Source organism: Dermacentor silvarum, chromosome 2 (assembly GCF_013339745.2).
Source record: "Dermacentor silvarum isolate Dsil-2018 chromosome 2, BIME_Dsil_1.4, whole genome shotgun sequence".
NCBI lineage: Eukaryota > Metazoa > Arthropoda > Arachnida > Ixodida > Ixodidae > Dermacentor > Dermacentor silvarum.
In genome coordinates this window covers 243,120,744-243,143,985 of record NC_051155.1, presented here as the reverse complement: position 1 = coordinate 243,143,985, position 23,242 = coordinate 243,120,744, and the positions used below count along the sequence as shown (strand labels likewise).

General features: G+C 48.0%; 1 protein-coding gene across 1 annotated transcript; it reads right to left on the bottom strand.

The window, feature by feature from the left end:
- Positions 1-9,088: 9,088 nt before the first annotated feature.
- Positions 9,089-12,516, bottom strand: LOC119440773 (neuroligin-4, X-linked). Its single transcript, XM_037705652.1, has 2 exons — positions 11,721-12,516; positions 9,089-9,300 (listed from the first exon to the last, which is right to left on the bottom strand). The coding sequence occupies exons 1-2, from the start codon at positions 12,514-12,516 to the stop codon at positions 9,089-9,091; spliced, it is 1,008 nt and encodes a 335-aa protein (XP_037561580.1).
- Positions 12,517-23,242: the final 10,726 nt, after the last annotated feature.

The following is a 23,242-nucleotide window of genomic DNA, read 5'->3' as shown; positions in this document are numbered from 1 at the left end:
ATATTACCAACATAAATGATGTGTCATGTCATGAATGACGTGCGTGTCATGTATGTCATGAAACAGCCACCTACGTCTTAATAAAACTTGTTGTTGGGCTAGTTGGTACATTCCTCATACAACGATAGGACGCAACACATCAAGCAAAAAATACAGGTGAAAGGAAAGAGCGTCTTGGTGCTCTCATGGTCGATTCGTTAACTTGGAAGGTACCAAAATTGGCATAGTGTGACAGGAGTGTATGGCAAACATAAGTGATAGCTCATGACATGTCATGACATGCGTGTCATGTAGGTCATGACAATGACGCAGCGAAAAATATTAACACTCAAAAACCACTGAAATGGTTTCGGACGTGGCTATTAAGTGAAGGAAACACTAAAGTATTGTGGTAGAAGTCATAGCCATGACCATGACTCAGCAAAAATGCGAGTGACTCAGCGAAAAAGATCAACACTCAAAAACCAATTCAATGGGTTCGTATGTGGTACTAAGCGAAGGAAAAGGCTAAAGGTTGATGGTCTTAGTCATGAGCATGACTAAGACCATCACCTTAGGGTCTCACCTTAGGGTCTCTTAGGTGTAGCTAAAGGGACTCCTGAGGACTCATGACATGAATGTCATGACATGCCTGTCATGTAGGTCATGAAAGAGCCGCCTACGTCTTGGTGCTCTCATGGTCGTTTCGTTAACTTGGTAGGCTCCCCGCACACTGCTTCGCATAACATCGATTCCCACAGGGCGTGGGATCTGACGGCTCTTTTTTTTTTTTTTTTTAGCTCTTCGGGAATAGGAAGTACTAGTTGGCGAACAATCAAAAAGGAGTGAGAGGGCGGGTCTTACAGCACACTGCAGTTCATGTGCATGATGGGGCAAATTTGTGCAACACGCCATTTGCACGATGTCATCACTCTTCAAAAGAGAATGGTAATCACTTATTCGTCTGTACAGGTGACTAATTCAACTTTTCCCTTCGAATGATTCTTTTTTATAGCGATTAGCATTCTTTGCCTACTTCAGGCACTTTGAGTCTGTCTATCTAGCCTCTTACGCTGACCCAATTAAGTTGTCTAATAGCTTGGGCCACTAAGTATGTGCTCGTGATGCCGTTGCGGTCGTTCTACCGTCGTCATAATTCCAGCTTTGTCATCCGATTCTCGTCATCTGACCCTCGTCTTTATACCATCGTCATCATTCATATTCATAACCCCACTGTCATGCCATCGTCGTTATACCGCCTTCGTTGTTCCGTCGACGTCGTTCCTTCTTGGTCATTCCATCGTCGCCACTGCGTTGTCGTCATACAAACGTCGTCCTGCCGTCATAGTCATGACCGACCCTGGCGAGCGAGTGTCATAGCAAGGTGGGCCGATCCCGGCGACAGTGTATGTCGCATATAGCCGAAGCAATAGAAATATCGGAATGACCATCTACTCTTTCTAAATAAAGGTGTCTTCAGCGATACGGTGTGTCACTACATTGCTTCAATGCTAATCGCATTAACGTAGAGAGTCATCGTGAGATGAGTCCTGTAGGAACTTTTTTTCTAAAGGGAATAATATTCAATTGCCACTCCCTTGAAATATAATGCACACCGTCTTGCTTTCCCATCGCGTTTTCTATTTATTGCTTTGAGCATGTAATTCTGGTCTAAATATGTGCAAGCGCGAGTATCCAGCAATAAAGGTTGCACTACTCGAATGCAAAATTTACCACGGAATCCTATACATGAAACATTCTAAAAATTGTGCAGATCCCACGCACTGAGGGAATCGACATTATGCGAATAATTTTTTCAGGCAGCTGGCTATGCAGCATTGTTTGCTGCTCTATGAAGCGTTACCAGGTTGACTAACGTGTTTAAGTAAATCAGATATTTGTGTAGATGACGCGAGTACAGTGAACTAAATATAACGCGAGTGCGTGTGTGTGACGACAGCGACGACGATTGCATGATTTCTACGAACGATCGAATTACTGTGAACGACTAGCATGGATGTGCGAGACGGGTAAGAAACGAAGAAACTAAGTGCTCACTGACAGCAGCACGTGATATCACTTAGAGGACACAAACGGGTGAATTTACGGCAATACTGTAGCACAACCTGAAGCCCGTGTTCTTTTATAGTCATTCGGACGAGTGGCGTTGTGCAGCTGCTCGCCTTGACTGAGCTGTGATGACTGACGCTGCGACAGTGGAATTCGATGCAGCGTTGTCGTACTCGGACACTATGTGAACCAGGGAAGAACAGGCCTCGATTTTTGATTAAGTGGCCTGCAGGTAACGACGAGAAGTGCCGGGAAAGTCTGGTATGAGCTTTGGCAGGAACGAGGAGGCGGCGCGTTGCTGTCCGGTGCTCATAAAATCAACGCTCATGGGAAACCCACTTTCTCATCGCTGTTAGAACGGATGCGACCATCACCCGGTGTTCTGCTGCCGAGATGCCGGCATCTCACGCGTGCCACCTGGCTCGAGCGCAGATGGCACATGAGAATCAGAGGCGAGAGTCGGATTACGATGCTGGAATAACGATGCAACGACCATCACGCATCACGAACACGAGCATATAGTCGTCGGCCCAAGTTTATAGGCAACTTGGTCCACTATGGATCGGCATAAGTTTTGTCAGGGTAATGTCATGCCGTGCATTCATCCGTGTCATTAATTTGTCTCATTCTTGTCATGCATGTCATGACATTCATGGAAACCATGTCATGGCTTGACGTACAGACTATGGCATTCATGCCAATCATTTTATGACACCCATGTCATGACATGTCACTAATGCCACATATTCATGTCATGACACGCATATCCAGAATATATCCAGTTAAAGAAATGCATGTCATGTTATTCAATCCATTGTAGTCATATCGTTTATGACATTCGTGTCATGAGATGCATGTCAGTCATGTCAGTTCCATTTTCTAACAAGTTATATATCAGAGTATCGATGACATGAATGACATGTCATCCATGTCAGCTCATGCATGCATTTCATTCATATCCTGATATGTATAATGAGTTAAAGAAACGACCACGATGGCATCATGCCATTCATATCATGCCATTTATTATCATGACCAAAATGTCATGACAAATATATCATACCGTTGATGTCATGACATGCCATTCATGTGATGTATGAGTGTATGTCATGCCGCCCCATGCCTATTCTGATATATATCCAGTTGAAGAAACGAAGAGACGTAGGAGGCTAGACAGATAGATACACTCAAAACACCTAAGTTCGCAAAGAATGCATCGCCTTAAAATGTCACACACTTAGGGAGCGCCTGGCGTACAGTGAACACTCGTTATAACTAATTTTTGTGCTGTTTTTATTCTACATACCTTATGATCCTAATAGGCTATTACACTGTTCCTATTTTGTTAGAACCGTGTTCATGTCGAAGCTTTGGCCGCTGTCTTACCGGCTTATTTAACCTTACAAATTCGACTCAGTGCCGCTTTTCTGAGTAAGCTTTATTTTCGCATTTCTCGCACTTTTATCGTGTTTAGATTTAAATAACTGTGTCGTTTGTGTCAGTCAATTGAACGTACCGCTTCCATCTCCTGCCTTCTGTATAAGGCTATAGTTGCAAATCTTACACAATTTGCGTGGATATGCGGGCGTGTTACGTCTTTTGATTCCGGCTACATTGGGCCGCTACTTTAGGCGCTGCACCACCCGTGATTGAACCATGCAGAGAATCTTGTGTCAATAAAGTTTCTACTACTACTACCACTTCGCGAAGTTTAATGTGGCGTCGCGGCTGCATTGGGCTGTCGTTCCAAGCTCTAACGTAATATTTCCGCTTCCAGAAAAACAAATGTTGTCAAAGAACGCTGACCAGAAAAATGCAGTGTGTGCCTGTCCATGTCGTCTCGATCGTCGTCATCCTCTGCTTGCGCCACATTTTCCCACCCTAACCATGCACCAACTAACACACCAACAGCAACAACAATACCTTTATTACATCAAAATAAATACATTGTAAAATATCCGGCCCACCACAGCCCCAATGGGCTGTGGTGGCCGGATATTGGCAGACCGCTTGGCAGACAGCAGAAAACTTACGGATGAGCAAAGTAATTTAAAGATGGCAGAAGAAAATAAAGTAGCAAGTAGCTCTCAGAGGTACATATATAAAATTATTCCGCTGATTGTAAAATAGAACGGTGCCTTAACGCTTTAAGACCATATTCAGTTTTATTGCGCGAATAACACTTAATAAAGACAAATGACCGAAGCATTCCGGCAGGTATTATTGACGAGTTCCTTTCCCTTACTGTGTTAAAAAACGTGATTTCAGGTAACGGTCTCACGGCCCGAGCTCACGACCAAACACCGTGGGAAACACCAAAAGGAGGTACACAGAAAAAAGAAGAAAGTGTAAAAATACGTTGTGTGATGTCCGTCTACTCCGGAGCAGAAAAAATACGATTTATTTATTTATTTATTTATTTATTTATTTATTTATTTATTTATTTATTTATTTATTTATTTATTTATTTATTTATTTATTTATTTATTTATTTATTTATTTATTTATTTATTTATTTATTTACCTTTCCACGACAGGTTCCGCATTCTCTGCTGGGTCGAAAGAGACAGAAGCCCCTCTAAACAACTTAGCTACACAATGCAGTGACGAGAACGTAACGCTTTCTTTTATTCCTCTCATTTTTGAGCTATCTAGCACTTACGTAGCCTCGGTGATTACTGCGTAGAAGTTTCATGCTCACCTCTGTTATCTTTTGCCAGTCATGCTTTGTCTCCGTGTATTGTGCGTATTCTTTTCTGCGTCATCGTTGCTTTTGTAGCGCTTTAAATGTCAGTATGTACGACCAACTAGCCTCATTTTCAGCTCTTACATCGATGTTAACTCCTTATCAAGATGAATTGTGGGCTATCGACTCGTCTGCGCAGTAATAATAGCGCACGTAGACGGAAATTGAATACGCCATGGAGCGGCGAAAGCCAAGCGCTCGTGCAGCCGCTTTCTTATACTTGACAAATACATATAGTATTCTGTATAACCGGCTCGCGTTGGCAGATGGTGCACCTCGGAACGTTTATACGGTTGGTGTGAAGACGCGGTAAGCCGAAAGCAACATTTTCTGGTGCATTCGCATTCATTTTTAGTTATGCTAAGGAGCTTTATTCGGCTCTGCAGCGACGATTAGGTGGTCGAAATGGAACTGCCTTCCGATGAAGTGACTAAGTTATTCTGCAGATGGCGTTAGCTGACCGAAGCCAGTCCTTTTGGGCGGGAAACAACGTCGCTTGAAATCAGAAACACGAATACACCTTCGAAGCGCCACGTTATTACCTGGCTGGCATTGAAGCGTCACATTTTGCGTCGTGGAATATCAGATTCAGCAGCTGATGAAAGTCAAACAAATACAATCTTAACGTGGCATCACATTTTGCGTCGTGGAAGATCAGATTCAGCAGCCGATGAAAACCAAAGAAATACAATCTTAACGTGGAATGTTTATTCCACGGTTAGACGAAATGCGCGAATTGTTCAGGAGAAGCAAAGAAAAAATAACGACCTTAGTAAGTTCTTAATTGTCTATGCTGCCTTACATATGTAATGTGTTCAAAAGAACCGAAATAAGAAAAAAAAATAACGACCTCAGTGAGGCTAGTCAGGCGCTTGGAAATAGAGAGAGCGGCCGATTGATACAGCGCATGGACGCCCGAACGTCCTATAAGATATCGCCACGCGACTCGTGTACACACAAGCGATGCTTCAAAGTTGCAATTCCAGTTCATCGCAGTAAGATCACCGAAACGTGCGCCATCCGGCAGTTGGGGACCGGTACTGTGCTGTGACGGCGTTACTCGCGGTCATGGCGACGTTGTAGCGAAGCCAAAGGCCCTAGTGTGCGGGTCGCGTGGTACATCATGTACCGGTTGAGGAAGGCGCATTGCCGCTGCTTCCAGCCGCCCATTCGAACGGCGCGATCGTGGAACAGCACCGAAGACGTGCCGTTGGTTTCTGGATCGCAGAATGCTGGAAACTCTGCAGACAAGGCCTGGAACCTGCGTCCGAATCATCTGTCAACTGGTATGTGCATCAAGCACTTCAAAAAAAAGCGTCAAAATAATATATAGGCCCAAAAAATTTTTAATTTAAATAGCTCCGTGGGCCGTCTCCAAATGCGGGAGAGAAAGGGCTACCGTGTGCCTATCCTTGGTAGAAAGTGGATCCCAAGATTCCTAATGCACGCACACTCTTGGTAAAAGTATACCGGCTATACGCTGCCTGCGACCGCCGGGCTAACCACGGGTTGTTTAATGCAGTTCATGTGGTATACCTCAAGTGCCAATACTCTCGTACTCGCTGTCCAGAAATCTATAGAGTGCTATAGCGTCTCAGGAGTGTCAGGGGAACCACATTACCCGCGAGCAAACTGTAATTTGTGCATGAGATAATTTATGTGTGGTGCCATACAGCCTGTGTATACTGTAACGTGCTAACTGAAGGCAGAGAGGAAGTTGGACTGCACTGCAAGCGTATCCGTATATAGGTAGCCTTCCTGTATCTCCCATCCTGTAAATGAACGCTACCCATCGTTACATACGCGGTGGAGGTGAAGTCACTACCAAGCGATTCCGGAGGAACGCCATCCACTATATAACGACGAAAGCACGTCAGTACCAGCTTCGCTGCACCGCACTCCACGAGATGAGCTGGAGAGGCTCGCGGTGCAGTCCAACTTCGTCCTCCTCTTCTACCTTCCGTTAGCACGTTTCGATGCGCTCTTAATTTACTCCCGTTGCTTGGAGCTCGCATTAAGTTCGAGCTTAAGAACAGCGCTAAAGTAAGACATGGACGGGAGAGACCGGACGAACATGCGTGCGTGCGTGCGCCCATGTCTAATATTGTGCTATTCTTAAGCTTGTAGCATGAACCAACTATAGCCCAGCAGCACGTATTAGTCGCGTCAAGTTCTGTGTCATTGACAGCAGAGTCGTTTTCGCACCCGTTTCTGGCGAATTCTGTCCAAATGGAGATGATCCTTCGAGAGTAAGCCACGCCTGCTCCGGCGGCAGAAGACGCCGTCCCTTCCCGAACCATGCTCGCGATGGGCGCGCCGAAAACCAAGGGCACGTCATCGCCGTGCGTTGCGTTTGTCATCTGCAAGTGGGTGACGATGTGAACGGTCAACATGGCCACAGGTAAACTGCACTCGTCATACTCGTGCACACTCGAGTACTCTGAGCTGGTTAGTTGCGTACCTTAAATATTGCGCCACAGTGCCGATCGAGTAAGCAATGTGTATGTACCGAGTATGAGCACTGTGAATGGCGTCGTTTATCCGTTTCTTGCTCTTTTTCTTTTCTTTTCTGCTGAGAGATGCAAGCAACAATGCTTCAAACTTGGATATTGCAGATTCAAGTTTCACGATCCTTGCGCTAGCATGTGCTTGTTCTTGTGTCCCTACGGTGTGCAAGAATCATGGGAAACTTGCAATGTTTACTGAACCACGAGTTTTGAGTAATGTATCAAGGCAGTGTGTTCAAAAGCATAGTAATGTTGACATGGCCGCTCATGCTAAACTTTGATGTAGGAACGAATATTTTTTTTTCGTATCGACAGCCCACATCATCATCCTCTTTTTTTTTATGTCTACTGCAGGACAAAGGCCTCTACCAGCGATCTCAAATTACCTCTGCCTTGCGCTAGCTGATTCCAAGTTGCGCCTGCAAATTTGCTATTTCATCATCCCACCTAATTTTCTGCCGTCCCTGACTGCGCTTCCCTTCCCTTGGTACCCATTCTGTAAGTCCAACGGTGCACCAGTTATCCGCCCTACGCATTGCATAGCCTGCCCAGCTCCATTTTTTCCCCTCTTAATGTCAGCTAGAATATCAGCTATCCCCGTTTGTTCTCTGATCCACACCACTCTCTTCCTGTCGCTTAATGTTACACCTAATATTCCTTGTTCCATCGCTCTTTGCGCGGTCCTTAACTTGTTCTCGAGTTTATTTGTTAGCCACCATGCCATGGCGTGGATCAGAGGTAGAACATCGGGCTCCTAGTCTAAAGATTGTAAGTTCGAATCGTCGTCCAGTCCACTACAGTTTTCAGGCTTGGAGTGGCGCCTGATACTGGCCAAAAGAAAAAAAAAGCCGAGAGCCAGTGAGGCTATACTAGTCCAGGTGCAACCAAAATAGGAAGGCCCACTAAGCTTCAACAAGGACACTCCCTCACCAGAACAGGAATTAGCTTCCCTGGTGCAGTATTCGGTCACTACCTCCCCCACGACTCTTGCAATTCAACCGTAGCCCTCAGCCCACCACCATAACACGTAATAAATCGTTTATCACGACACAGCCAACGCGTATACGAATACATAAACGCCGGGGTCGCTTAGTGGCTTCGGCTTTACGCTGCTAGGCACGAGGTCGCAGTATCAAATTTCGGTTGCGGCGGCCGCATTTCGGTAGGGGCAAAATGCAAAAACAAGCGCGTACCGTGCATTGAGTGTTCGATAAAGAACACCAGGAGGTCAAGAACACCAGGAGGCAGTCGTCCACTACGGCGTGCCTATAAATCATATGGTCGTTTTGGCACGTAAAACACCAGAAGTTATTCATTATCTTGCGAGCACAACTGTTTGTATGCAGCTCGTTTATGTTGCTTGCATTCGTCCTCAAAACCATCGCTTCGCATGCGGGTAGAAAAGTGTTATTTTGCCAGTTGAAAGACAGCAGCAAATATATTATTTTAAATATCACCATTATTTGTCGATAATACTGAATAACACGTGCTTGCTATACCTCAGGCGGATAGCGCACACTCTATTGGTATCCGCTGTTTCTAAATACCCTACATTATAGGTGACTTTACAAACTTAGCACGCGTTGTGAGCGGGTCAGCATATACATGCTGCCATGCTAAACCAAATTCCCCTTCCTCTCTTTTCAAACCCTTCTCCCCGTGCGCAGTGCTGTTGAGGTGTCCTCGCTAGAGAGACAGTCACGGCGCGGCACACAATATGTTCACTTTTCATAATAACAATCTCTTACAGACCAAGTTCCCTAAGTTATCATTCTGATGATGTCATTTAGGAGTTCTCTGTAGAACAGGAGAAAGTGGCACTTGCATGTCCGGCGGTAGCTGGCTCGGCAATCAGCAAGTGCACGACGCGCGCCCGGCCCCTGCACAGTCTCTTAGCGAACAGCACGGACGGGCAGTTGTACCGCACGTCACCCAGAAACTCGGCACCCACACCGCCGCGCCTTGCGCCGTATTCCTTGTACAGGTTGCTCACCGCGGCTGAAAAGGTACGTTCCACAAAATGCGATTTTAGACACGCCTCGAACCGACTTTCTTCGGACGCAGTGACTGCCGTGCCTTGTGTATTGGTGAGTCATCGGAGGATTGGCCTCCCTCCCTTACTCTATATAGTGTCAGGTTGCGGTGACGCTGAGGAAGCAAACGCTGCCGAACGCGTGGGCTAAGAATCTAAACTCTTTATTGGGCGAAATTGTTCCCAGAAAGACGAGGAACACTCAAATCACAACGATAGCCGCAAGCACATTCGTCGGTCGTCAAATCTGGTCTTACGGGTCAAGTCCGTCGTGTATTTGTATACCTCTATCAACGTACTAGCGTACATTCCAGAGTAATCGCTGCTGCACACGTAACTTTGTACAACAGTATTTCGCTAGCGCGCGCGATTTGATGAAACAAGACTATTTCGGCATAGAATCGGGGGCAACATTAAAGAAATTCTGGATACAGTAGGCGCGTCTCGAGCCGAGCGATAACTGGATGGCAGTGATAACCCGGTGAAAAACGGTCACCGGCAAAAAGCAAAACAATGTGAGCGCGACAGTAATAATTAGCAGTACAATTATTTTCTTACTATGACATGCACCCACATTGTATGCGCAAACAACTCTGTTGTTATATCAGAAATTACTGCTGTGTGGCATTTAATATGGAGGCTCCTTCTGTGGTTGCTGGATATGGCACGGGTGATTCTGCTGGTCGACTTCTGGGTCTTAAGCGAGGAATAGGAAAACTTTGTCGATGGTTGAGCGTGAGACATGAGAAGCTCCCGTGTCACTGTGTGAGAATTAATTAAGCTATTGCTACGCACGCATTTCTTACGTTAGATCACTGCGTATGTCATCACAGAACGTGAATTTCGCTGCTGTATTCTCCATCGTTCGTGGCATAGTCCTAACACAACGGTGTCCATCCAGTACGCCAAAGACATGGATATGGTGCGACGCGTTATTGGAACAGCAGAACGCCACTATCTTGAATGTCATGCGAAACGGACGCACATGCAGGATTTTGTCGCAGTGTTATGAACTTGTACAGCGCGCTATATAAAAAATATTGATCTCGCCAACCACTTCATGGTCTGTGTTGATGCCGTAAGTGAGCCACGGCCTGTGTCTGGAAGTAGGATTTCATAAAAACCGATATCATTCGTATTGATATTGATATACCTTACGGCCGTCTTTTGGAATTTTCCATTGCGCTTCGTGGCATATAGACATATTTCACGTCGTTCCAAACAGAAAAATTGACTATTGAAGCATGTGTAGTGCGATACGTGGGACCACTTTGAAGCCTTTGTGTGGGTATAGAAAAATAGAACTCGTGAAACTTGTATAAAAGGGTTATCTTTATATTCTGTTGAATTCGAAGTATCCAGAATCTGTGATGAAAGATGCAAAAGGAAAGGCTGAAAGTTTCCGCATGCCGGTGAAGTTCGACAGGCCGGGTTTACTAAATATTGAAATGGCCTCGCTAAGCCAACTATTGTGCCAACTCATAAGTTAAACTACAGTTGTACCACACTCGACTCGCATTAATTTAAACTCCTGGGTGTTAAAACGTACTTATTTTGGGCTTTATCCTCTCTTGACTATTTTCATCATAAGTTCAATATTCTAAGGATTACTAATTGTTTTGTTTGCATGAGAAAAACATAATAAAGTGAAGTCCCAAAGAGGGCTTTCGCGTTATTGTACACGTGCGGATGTGCAGACGCTCATTAGAAGAGACCGAAACAGGTTTACAGATGGTTGTACCTCTGAGAGAGACGCTTCGCGATGACCATTTCGGTGGCATCATTTCGTAGTAGCGCCTTCAACACAAATATCAGCATCATTACCAAGTGTAGGCGCGTTCTGACTATTCGTGCCTTGCAGCTGTGCTCTCATCAGACGTTTTTCGCCCCATTTTCAGCCTCTTAGAATCCCAAAAGTTCGAACTAACCGAATTTCTCGTTTGACCTATACTTGAATTCAGTGGTTTAAAGTATGTACTGAAAACATAGCGAACTAAGCAAAGTATTGAGATTTATTTAAATTATCTAATTTTGAATTACTGAACCCCGTATTCCAGAACGTTCGTATTCCACTCGAAAGTTCACCTGCTCAAGAAAGTGAATGGCAGAGCACCTCACGGCAATTCTTTAGCAAACATTTCGTAACTGGTTGCTATCGGCGTCTAATCGAATGAACTGGAGTGAACGCTGGCTTCTCGAGAAGCTCCTCGTCGTATTAATCATCAGGAAGTGTTATTGGAGCGTTGTGTTGTCTTTAGGTGAAAAGCGGCGTTGTGCTCTAATCGATGGCGTTGAGGTAGAGTTTTAAGCCCAGGCCCGTTTGTGAATACAGAGGTGAGAGTCAGATATACTTTTATAGAGAACAACTAAAAAAGTAAGCGTTTACCTTGCAATTCTACATGGTTCTGATAGGCAAGTTGAGAAGCGGCGAGTCCGACCATGCTCATTAAGCTCTCGACGCTCAAATCAGTGCCATTCGGGTTATTTTCGAAAAGGCGCTGGTATTCGGCCCGTCCTTCCGAAACAACGTTAGTCAAGAGCACCTCGACCGACGAGTAGGTGCGGACTTCAGCTACGAACTCCGCAGGCGGCTCCGGCAGGACAAAGTCGTCGGGAAACAGGACTCCCACAGCGCCCGGGAACTGGTCTTGCGCCACGGCGAGGCTCGAAGCTGTCGCGTTTCGCAGGCACTCCAGCGTAGCATTCTCGTCAGCGTCACCGCAGCCCGCGGCGCTGAGAAAGCCGTTCCAGTGTTCTTCGGTCTGATGCTCGTGGCTAGACTTGAGCAGGGGTGATCCGCTGCCGAGGATGATCCTGAACGTGGCGAAGTAGCTCCTGAGCTTCGGCGAGACGAGGAATAGGCCGGCCAAGTAAGCGCCCCACCCGCTGCCGAACAGGACGACGTTCTTCGCGTTTCCGCCAAAGGCGGTTATGCTCTCGCGCACCCAGCCGAGCGCCATCGCGAGGTCCAGTAGTCCCGGGTTCCTGGCCGCACCGACTATGTCTCTGCTGGGAAACCCGAGCACGCCAAGGCGGTAGTTCGGCACGACTACGACAACTTGGCCCTGAGCTGCGAGAACGGAGCCTTCGTGCAGACGGTCCGCGTTCCCGCCCGCGCGAAGACCTCCTCCGTGAATGAAGACTACCACTGTGAGCCCCGTGCAGTACGAGTTGTTACACATGGGCGCCCAAACGTTGACGTGTAGGCAATCTTCGGACGGCAATGGCGGAGCTCGGTTGCTGCCGTCTTCGCGCTCGGCACTGCGAGAACGCTCGTCTAAAAGTGGCTGCGGCAAGCGGTAGCAGGGCGCTCGCACTTTCGATGCGTCCAGAGCGACGTTCCACCCGTCAGCGGGCTGCGGAGCGGAGAAGCGGTTCGAGCCGCCCGTGTTCGCAGCGTATGGTATGCCGAGGAAAATGGCCACGTCCTTGCCGTGGAGCTTCCGTTTTCTCCCGATGACGGTGCCTTTAGTAGTATTCACAAGGACGACGTCGCGCGAACGAGTCGCGGAAACCGCTTCTGCCTTGTTGACGGCTTTTCTCACCGGTGGTTCTTGGTCTGCGCATGTTGTATGGTCCGAATTAAGGGACACGCCGTCAGGGGATGTTGTCGTGATAAAATGCGAACTAAAAACTCTTCTCGAAGTCGAGACTGAGTCCGAACTGGATATATTTTCGTCGCGAGGTGCTGGCGCCGTTTCCGTCCAGTGATATTTAGGGAGACGCTCGGACGTGTTATCGGAGACGTTAATTCCTTTTGGCGCCGAAGAGCTGGTTGGTCTTCGCTTCCTTACGCTCACCCCCAAGGTAAAGCTAGTGCTCAGGGCTTGCAGGTGGCTGTCGTTGAAGACAGAAACCAGGAAGGCGCTATTGCTGTCGGCTTCGTTAGGGTTTCCTTCGATGTTAGCGGTGCCGTTGCTGAGTCGTTTCCAGGCAAACATAGCCGATACAGCCGTAGTTGAGAGACACAAGGACATGGCAAGCCACACGCAGAACGAAGACCTGGAAATCGGGTAGCACAAACGGGAGCCTCGTTTATTAAGGGGAACGCTTAGAGTAAACATAGTAAACGATCGTCATTAACCACACTTGTCTTGCGAAATAATTAGGAATAATGAGGGGCTTCAATGCGCGAAGTAACTACAGATGCAGACTGACTGAAGCCATAATAAGCAGAGTTACATTTAGTTGATTTCTTTTATTTTAAGGAGAGCGTTAATATACATTTTGTTCGTAATCGTAATAACAGAAAATGGAACGTAAGTGTAAGAAAAGGCAGGCAACGTGCCAGCGCTTGGTTTCGAATCAACCGGTGGTGGTTTCAAAGCCACTTACGCATCCGCCACCAGGGCTGTTAGTGGCAATAATAGCCTAACCACTTCGGCCATTGTAGTCCGTGAACTCTAAGTGACTGCGTCAAAGGCTGATCTTGCTGGATCCAGTGGAACTCGGGCATTTCAACTAGTGTTGGTTTCACTGTAGGGCGACTCCGTTCATGGTACTTTCAAAAAACAAGCTAGCACAGAAACCGATGCGATATTTGGCTCTCCTCGTGTTGAGTTTTCATCTGCGCTAGTTTATTTATATAGCTATCGAGAGCCAAGTCTCGGCTGTGGCATGTTGTCTACCTTTTCTTACACTTTCTTTTCATTTTCTTTTTCCCAAACATGAACAAAACGTGAAACAGCATGCATGTTCTCTACTAATAACGACGTTTCTATTAGCCTATGTGTTTTTTTTTCCCCTTGGGTAACGGTTCACATCTCCGATTATCCAGTCTCGTAACCCTACTTAATAGATAATCTCCTGTAATAGTCATCATCAGCCTATATTTATGTCCGCTGCAGGACGAAGGCCTCTCCCTGCGATCTCCGATTACCCCTGTCTTGCGCTGGCTGTAATAGTATATTGCTGCAATGGTGTCTAGTCGGTGATACATGGCTAGACGTGCTGCTTAAAGGCTTAAACATGCGCTTCACCTTGTCTGTTTCTTTGTCGCTAACTTGTTCCTTGTTTAAAGAACGCATGCCTTGCTCCTTCGCGCTACTGCAGCAAGCCGTCTCTTGTTAGTGAGAGTTCTCAAGTTTTGTGTGAATGTTGCCTATATCTGTGCATTGCTGCATAGTTCCTTCTATCCTGTGCAGTTACCTACCTCATGAGGCTTCTCCACGAATGGCTCTTGCTGAGCAGCGCGTGTTGTACTCCCATCGATGGATCGGTCTCAGATAGCAGCCAAATGGACGTGGTCACGACTTCGTCCTCCGGAAACATTGCTGGGTCGACGCCGACGGGGACAATATGCTGTGTCGATTCTGACACTGGCATGTTGTTGTTCTGGCCTCAGATCACCCAGGCCCAAATACTCTTCTTCTGCTTCTTCTTCGTGCATCCTGCACGCATCGTCAACTAACGCTCACTTCAGGATTACGTGAGGACGACAGTGTACACATTATAGGAAGGGTGTAGGATTGGGCTCGTTGGTAAAACATGGCTTATAACTTTGATTAACAGCGAATAAACAAAGGACAACAGAGGGGACAAATGAAAAAAAAAAGAAAAACAGAGCGCTGACATGTGAGTGAGTGAGTGAGTGAGTGAAATAACTTTTATTACAGGTCCGGCGAGGACGCGAACTCGTCGCGCACCCGGCTAGTCCCACGTCGGGACCGGCAGGTCTAGCCCACCGGCCCGGTCGCGGGCACGCCGGACAGCCAGGATTTGCTTGTCTAGAGCGGGGCTACGCAGAAGCGAGTCCCACTCATCCTTTCTGAACTTGGGGTATCTCGACCCGCACTCCCAGAGCATGTGTGCTAGAGTGGAGGTCTGCCCACAGGATGGGCAGGCGTCGTCGCGATATACGTCAGGGTAAACTTCGTGCAGAACGGCCAGACACGGATATGTGCCGGTCTGTAAAAGTCTAAGCGAAACAGCTTGCGCCCTATTCAATTTGGGATGAGGGGGTGGAAAGACCCTTCTGGACATGTAGAAAAATTTTGTCACCTCGTTGTGAGTAGCGGGAGCATCCCTGTGGCCGTAGGGGGGAGGGGTGTCGGCTCTCCTTACAGAGGAAGCGCGGTCGGGGAGGTCGCGCGCAGCCTCCTGAGCAGACTCATTGAGGTTCGGGGGAGCACCCTCGACCGACCCTACGTGAGCGGGAAACCAGTGAATCGAATGATGCGTGAGAGCATCCGGATTGGAGACGCTAAGAAGACGAGCAGCCTGCTCGGCGATGCGACCCTTCTGAAAAGCCCTAACTGCCGTTTTGGAATCGCTGTAGATCTCAGACCCACGACCGTCTAGCAGGGCGAGGGCGATGGCGGCTTGCTCGGCGACTTCGGGGTCTGAAGTGCGAATTGTAGCGCTATTGGAAAGCTTGCCGCTGGAGTCGACCACGACGACGGCAAAGGTTTTTCCATCGCTGTACTCCGCGGCGTCGACGAAGCGTGCTCTGATGCCTTGTTGATAGATCTTTTTCAGAATTGCTACTGCTCTCGCCTTGCGTCTGCCCTCGTTGTGGACGGGATGGACGTTTCGAGGCACGGGGGCCACTTCGAACTTGTCTCGAATGCACCTAGGGATCGGGGTACTGACCCTCGAAGATACCACAGGAGGGTAACCCATCTCTTCGAGGATGCATTTACCTGCCTCTGTGGTGGTCAGGCGAGCGAGTTGCGCGCGTTCTTGGGCTTCGGCAATCTCCTCGGCGGTGTTGTGTACCCCCAGCTTGAGGAGATCTTCAGTATGGGTCCTAATGGGTAGCCCGAGAGCCCTTTTCACTACTTTGCGAATGAGAGCATTGAGCTTGTCCCGCTCCGCTCTGAGCCAGTTGTGCATAGAAATCGTGTACGTGAAGTGGCATAATACGAAGGCGTTGATAAGGGTGAGGAGATTGGCTTCCTTCATGCCTCTGTGTCTGCGATTCTGCGAACGAGGCGGAAGGCGTTGTCCGTCTTTGCGATGATCTTGCGGAGAGCCGTTCCGTTCCCGCCGTTGAATTCGACAAACATGCCCAGGACCTGAATGACGTCGACCCTGGGTATCACCCCTCCATCACAAGTGTGAAGACAGATGCTGCTTTCGGAGACTGGCTTCCAATCGTTGGGTCTTCTTCCCTTCTCTTTTCTGTAAAGCAGAAGCTCCGACTTGGCGGGGGAGCACCGAAGTCCGGTGGGGCGGAGATACTCCTCGATCGCGTCGATCGCCTCCTGCATGGCTTCTTCGACTCTGCCCTCGCATCCCCCGGCGCACCAGATGATAATATCGTCGGCGTAGATGGTGTGCTTGACGTCCTCAACGCATGCCAACCTCTCGGAAAGACCAATCATACAGATGTTAAATAGTGTGGGGGAGATTACGGCGCCCTGAGGAGTGCCCCGTGCTCCGAGGGGCACATCTTCGGAGCGGAAGTCTCCAATGCGAAGCTTGGCCTTCCTGTCCGTTAAAAAAGAGCTGACGTAGCTGTGGAATCTGGAACCGAGACCTAGGTCTGAAATGGTCTTGACGATAAAGGCGTGGAGCACGTTGTCGAAAGCCTTCTCGAGGTCCAGACCGAGCAGAGCCTTGACGTCTCTGGAACGGCCGTCCACGATCTGATGCTTGATTAGTTTCATTGCATCCTGCGTCGAGAGTCCGGCGCGGAACCCGATCATGTTGTACGTGTAAACGTCGTTGTCTTCGAGGTACCCGTTGAGTCTGTTGAGGACGACGCGCTCCATGACCTTGCCGACGCAGGAGGTTAGAGAAATCGGCCTCAGGTTCTCGATGTTCGGGGCCTTGCCGGGCTTGGGAATGAGCACCGTGCAGGCCGACTTCCATTCTGCAGGAACCACGCCGCTCTTCCAGGACTCATTGATCTTTTCGGTGAGAAAGACAATCGACGGGTCGTCGAGGTTTCTCAACATTCTGTTGGTGACTCCGTCCGGACCCGGCGCAGACTTGCGGTTGAGCGCGAAGATGGCATGTCTGACCTCGGCAACGGAGAAGTCTTCGTCCAGCTTGGGGCGAGGAGGGCCTCGGTAGTCAGGGAGTTGGGTCGCCGGATCGCCGTCGCGCCGGATGGGCAGGTACTTCTGAATGAGCTTGGAGACGAGTACATCGACCGTGTGAGACCTGGTGGCTTCGTGAAGGGCCCGGGCCAACGTATGCTTCTGATTTGACTTGGAGCCGCTTTCGTCGAGGAGGTGCTTCATCATACCCCATGACTTGCCATTGCGCATCTGTCCGTCAATGAATTCGCAGAGCTCGTCCCACTGCTGCTGGCATAGCGCTTTACAGTGGTCATCGATGACCTTGTTGAGCTCCGAGATTTTCTTTCGGAGTCTGCGATTGAGCCTTTGACCCTTCCATCGACGGAGCAGGGCGTTTTTGGCCTCGATGAGATGGGCGAGTCTGCTGTCCATTCGCTCGACGTCGAGATCAGTTTCCACTTTCTTGGTGGCCGCGGAAGCGTCGTTGAGGATGCATTCGCACCATTCTTCGAGGCTGGTGGTTTCCCTGGCTCTCCCGGGTTCTTCCCGAATCTTGCGAAAATGGTCCCAATCGACGAACGTGAATTCCCTGACCCTACTCCGAGCCACCTTGAAGTGGGTCTCGAGATTGTAGTGGTCGCTGCCAAACTCCATGGCGGTGTTCTCCCAGCCCACGTCCTCGACGTTCTTGACGAAGGCGAGGTCGGGTGTCGTGTCCCGGGTGACGGAGTTGCCGATGCGCGTGGGAAAAGCTTTGTCCGTGACCAGAGTGAGGTCCATCTCGCCCCCGGTGCGGTGTCCCGGGTGACGGAGTTGCCGATGCGCGTGGGAAAAGCTTTGTCCGTGACCAGAGTGAGGTCCATCTCGTTGGCGTCTTGCCACAGGTTGCGCCCCTTGGTAGTGTCGTAGATGTAGCCCCAGAGGCCGTACGGGGCGTTGAAGTCGCCGACGACGACCAAGGGTCGTGGGCCGGCCAGGTCGGTCGCTTTCTTGAGGATGGTCTTGAACTGTTGGCGCGAGTCCCTGGGGTTGCTATAGATATTGAGAACGAAGACACTGTTTCTGCGCTGATTCCGCTGCGGCGCGTCGAGCAGGATCTCAACCATGACATATTCGATTCTACCGCTCCCCAGCTTAAGGTCGTGGGTCAGATGAGTAAGCCTTTTATCGATCAAGGTACAAATGCCTCGCCCCCCAGGCCGGCCCGACACGGCCCTGTAGCCCTGGAGCGAGGCAGCGGAGACTAATGTTTCCTGAAGAGCAATGACCTGAGGTTTGATCACCAAAGACCTGAAAAACTGCTGCAGCGGGGCTTTCTTGTTAGAATACCCCCTGCAGTTCCATTGCCAAATGCGAAAACTCTCTTTGGATCTATCCATTATTGGGCTGACCGGACGGACTACCACCTAACGGGGCAGTTAGGGCTGCGCAAAGAATGGGACCTTCTGTCGGAGCGCTGGTGGGATACTTAAGTCTAGCTTCCCTCAGCAGCGGTTGAACGACGGTGGCGGATGAAGTCATTCGCGCTTCAATGGCGTCGATGCGATCTGCGAGAGCTCCGAGGCCCCAATTGGGGTCCCCGAGCGCAACCTGAATTTGGCGAACGCTGTCGGTGAGGAAAGTAACAGTAGGGGCGACCTGTTTGAGGCTGTCTGCCAGCGCAGTGAGAGTTTGCTTAATCTCGCTGACTTCTGCGGACAACACTCCCGATTCGCGTGTTTGATTTACGATTGCCCTGCGTTTTGAGGACGTTGCAGTACCGTCTACCGGAGCTGGGATTGGAGTCTCGGAGGCCCTCACTGCCGCATCGTTACCTAGCTTGCTCGGACTGAGGTCCGGACTGAGGTCCGGATGATGGCTGGGCTCTGGAACCTTGGCGGCCCCTGGAACCGGATCTGGACCTAGATTTGTATCGGACCCGGGATCCCGACCTGGACCTGGAGACGGTGCGGCTCCTGGTGCGTCCACGAGACCTGGATCTCTCCCTGGACCGGGAGCGGCTGCGGCCAGATCGGCGTTGAGGCGATGCTTGCCGGGCTTGATTCGCGTCGTTGAGGGCGCGGGAGCGTTCCCTCCGTCTGCGCCTGACGAGATATGGCATCTGGAATTTTTGTTTACACTCCTGGGCGGCCGTAAGGTGGTCGCCTCCGCATAGCTTGCATTTGGGATCGCACCTATGCTGAGCGTCGGGGTTTGCTTCTCCGCATCCCCTGCAGATGGCTTCGTTGGGCGAAGGGCAGACGTCGGAGCGGTGCCCGAGTCTGCTGCAGCTGTAACACACGTCCATTTGCTTGCGAAATAAAGTGCACAGCGCTGACATGTTCGGCGTTCTGTTTTCTCTTCTGTCCCCTCTGTTGTTGTTGCGCTGCTAATATCAGTATATATATATATATATATATATATATATATATATATATATATATATATATATATATATATATGTGTGTGTCTTCTATTTAAGTTAGTTTGCTCTACGGTATCACAAATTTGCTACATGTTATTGTGAAAGCCTGTTTCCTGCACAAATCTTTAAAGAGAGTGGCAATGTGGTCCCTAAGTGCATTTATGCAGGTCTGGTGGCCAGTTGAATTGAAGGCCCACATGGCACAGATGACGTCTACGGACGGGTTGCCCGGAGCATATCCACATAAGGTAGTGCAGGTCTGCCTCCCAGCATTGGCGCAGGACATAACGGGAAGCTGGAAGAGGCTTTATAAAAATTTAACGGAACCTTAAGCTCTGATTTTATAGTCTAAATCTTTAGGCTGTGCGCCTGGCTGGTGTAGCTCTTTCGACTTTATTGTCGCGAGTTTGGCATATTTATGTGTGTACTTTATTCTATGTCCCCTTTACTCGATGCCTCATGTTGAGGCCTTATAAGGTAGTTTTCAAATATATATATATATATATATATATATATATATATATATATATATATATATATATTGAAAGACGGAAGACGATCAGGACAGGCAGCACTAGCAGACCCGTTTATTCCGCAGGCACGGCCCAGGCTCCAACACGAAGAAGAAAAAGAACAGGGATGATGATGGCTATATACAAATGAGAACGATGAAGTACGTTAAATGTGCTTACAATATACATATTGTATTATATTATATATAATATTATATATAATATTATATATAATGCTATATATAATATTATATACAGGGTGTCCCAGCTATCACGCAGCACGATTTAAAAAAGAGGAACGGCGTTACTCGAAGCAAACTTAGTGTATATTGTTTCCAGTGCAGTTGAGTAGCCGCCAGTAATTTTTTCGTTACTGATATTTAATTAGCTAATTGTAATTAATTATCTAACTCGAGAAGTACTGTCCTAATTGTCAAAGTGTCAATGAGAAAATTGTAGAGCAGCATGAAAAACTCCCGATACAGCTTTCTGTTGCTCCGTACGTGCTACATAAAAGTGTTTTTCCAAGCGTGAAAGAAGCCCGCGAATACACGCAAAGTGGCTCGAGCGACCAGTCGCGCGGCAATTCTGTGTATTCGAGGGCTCCTGAAATAGAGGAAACATCAACAGATCAGCCGTAGAGATAAGCAAGAGACGATTAGAGTACTGGTGGGAAAAAAACAGGGAAAAGATGGATACGACCTGATCTCTTAAAATTATAGGTAGCGGAACAAGGGAAATGTTTGAAAAAGAAAAAGAATAATGAAAGGCATAGAGTTTCACACTATAAAACGTGAGAAACACTATAGTGAGAAACTCTATGATGAGAGGTATACAAAAATGCTAGATAAAGAACATTTATAGTATACCTGATTAAATCAAGCAGGCTAGGTGATTATTTGTCGCCGCCCCGTTTCAAAGGGGATTCCAATAAAACATCATCATCAGCAGCAGCTTACCGGGCCATCAACTAGCTGATGGCACTACGTGACGTGTTACTGGGAGTATTTCGGAGTCCCTGCCACTGACACCAGGCAAACCGGACCCACTGCTCAACGCGTTAGTTCTCGCGACCAGCTCGCCGCTGGGCTTAACTGGTTCACCCCCTTTACCCTTATCTCCTCGACTTCACTCTCAGCAGCCCCAATCTATAGAAAAACAAAACGACTAGCAAAACGAGCTACGAGTTCAGTTGGAAGTAACGCCATTCGAATAAACAATCCACACACCTAACGTTTTATTTCTCGCAAAGAGTCTACATGAATCTATCGCAACTTCGCACATGAACCTTCTGTGCAAAATCATTCGCATTTATATTTAGCAAGTGTATCTGTTGAGAGGCGTCACATCACGCTTGAGACGGAATAGCGTGATTCGTGGCATAACGCATTTGTTGGGCGGTCTCTTCCAGGTGTCGTGGACTGCTTCCAGAGGCGCACTCACTGGAACGGCAAACAATCAGTTAGGGACAGGCATACATAAAGCGTGTACGAATCCTTCAGCAAATCTTTAAAAAAACGTAACGCTAGCTTAAGGTCTTGTCTTAGTACAAGAGACAGCAATACAGTGCTATTTTCATCGTAGATCTAGAAAATAAATATACACGTACATGACTGCATGTGGCCACGGATGAAATCTACTGCTGTATATCCCTTCTGGACTTTTGGCGGCAATAGTACCGTTCGTTATTGCTGCATCAAAAGCAAGAAGCTATCTGGAATATTTCAGATTCGTATAAGGCTCAGATAGAAAACAGGGAGAGACGAACGAACTTGAAGAGCATGTAAGAAATTTTCAAACTTGAAAAAGGTGTTTTGTTTGAATCAATGCCCTGTATTTACGAATATACATCCAACTAAACATTTGCGGTTACGTTGTCGAGAACATATTTTCATGGAATTTAAAATTTTTAAAGAGCGTGCGAGTGACTGACTTCGAACAGCACTAGATCCCCGACATGAACATCTTTGTGACGTGTTTCATGATGTATTTTGTGGTTCCGTCGCATTGGAGCTAACACTCCATAAGGTAATTATTTGGCCCGAAACTATGAAAAAAGCAGAAAACATGAAATAGAAAGTCCAATAATGCGGAGCTCGCACGCTTCCTTCTCCATCACAAGACGAAACCGCTAGGCCTGTGCAAATATTCAATAATCGATATTCGCTTCGGCTCGAATTTTAGTACTCGAAGTTTCCGAAGTATTCGAAACGAACGAATATAGGTATTTTTCCGCGTGTAAGCCACAACCCGTATTACAACACCCCGGAAAAGAGAGAGAGAGAAAGATACGCGCGGTATAACCCGCGGAAATACCTGCGCACAACGCCCACAACTTAGTAAAAACAGTTACATTCGCGGATGCACGAATCGACCACGTCGTATCTTCAGCCAGCGGCTCTGTTCCCGACCTCTTCGGCTACGGTGATGACGGAGAACTTTGCCCTAGAGATGGTTTCACTGCAGTATTGAACGCGCTGCCGTGAAACACACCTCGAGATGAAATTCGCGCTGCCGTGAAGCCACACCTGAAGTCCAAATTCCCCTATAACCAGAACCCCTATTTCTCTGCTAATTTTTTTTTTAATTTTGGTGTTTGTTATACGCGCAGAAATATAGTACATTTTAAAACATGTATAATCGATAGCCTCGGTTTCGGTGAGCAAGTCGCATTGCATAGCTCATAGGGAAAACAAGGCAAAGCTTTACGAATTCGTTTACAGTCGCCTAATGATTTCTGCGCCTGTTAGATTATTCAAACATATTATTCACAGCGGCCGTACAGGTTTCCGAGAGCCGTGCAGCCGCTGTGAATAGGTTTGCGTCGATGCGGCGCTAAACTGTAACTTTGGTGGCCGACACCCGGCAAAACGGCACTGGTTAGGCATAACAGCCAATGCAGGCACGGCGCGCCGGTGGACGCCAAACCATCGCGGTCAGTTTGCAGCTCATCGGTGATCGGAGCAGGTTTCCTTAGGTTTGTCAACATTTGGCTCTTATGACAATGTTTTCATGCAAATCCCAC

Bases quoted from the DNA above. Each gene is read 5' to 3' on its own strand.
- LOC119440773 (XM_037705652.1), bottom strand. From the start codon at position 12,516: ATGTGTAACAACTCGTACTGCACGGGGCTCACAGTGGTAGTCTTCATT. The intron at 9,301-11,720 runs GTAAACGCTTAC...GTACCTTTTCAG, and splicing joins GAACCATGTAGAATTGCAAG to CCGCGGTGAGCAACCTGTAC.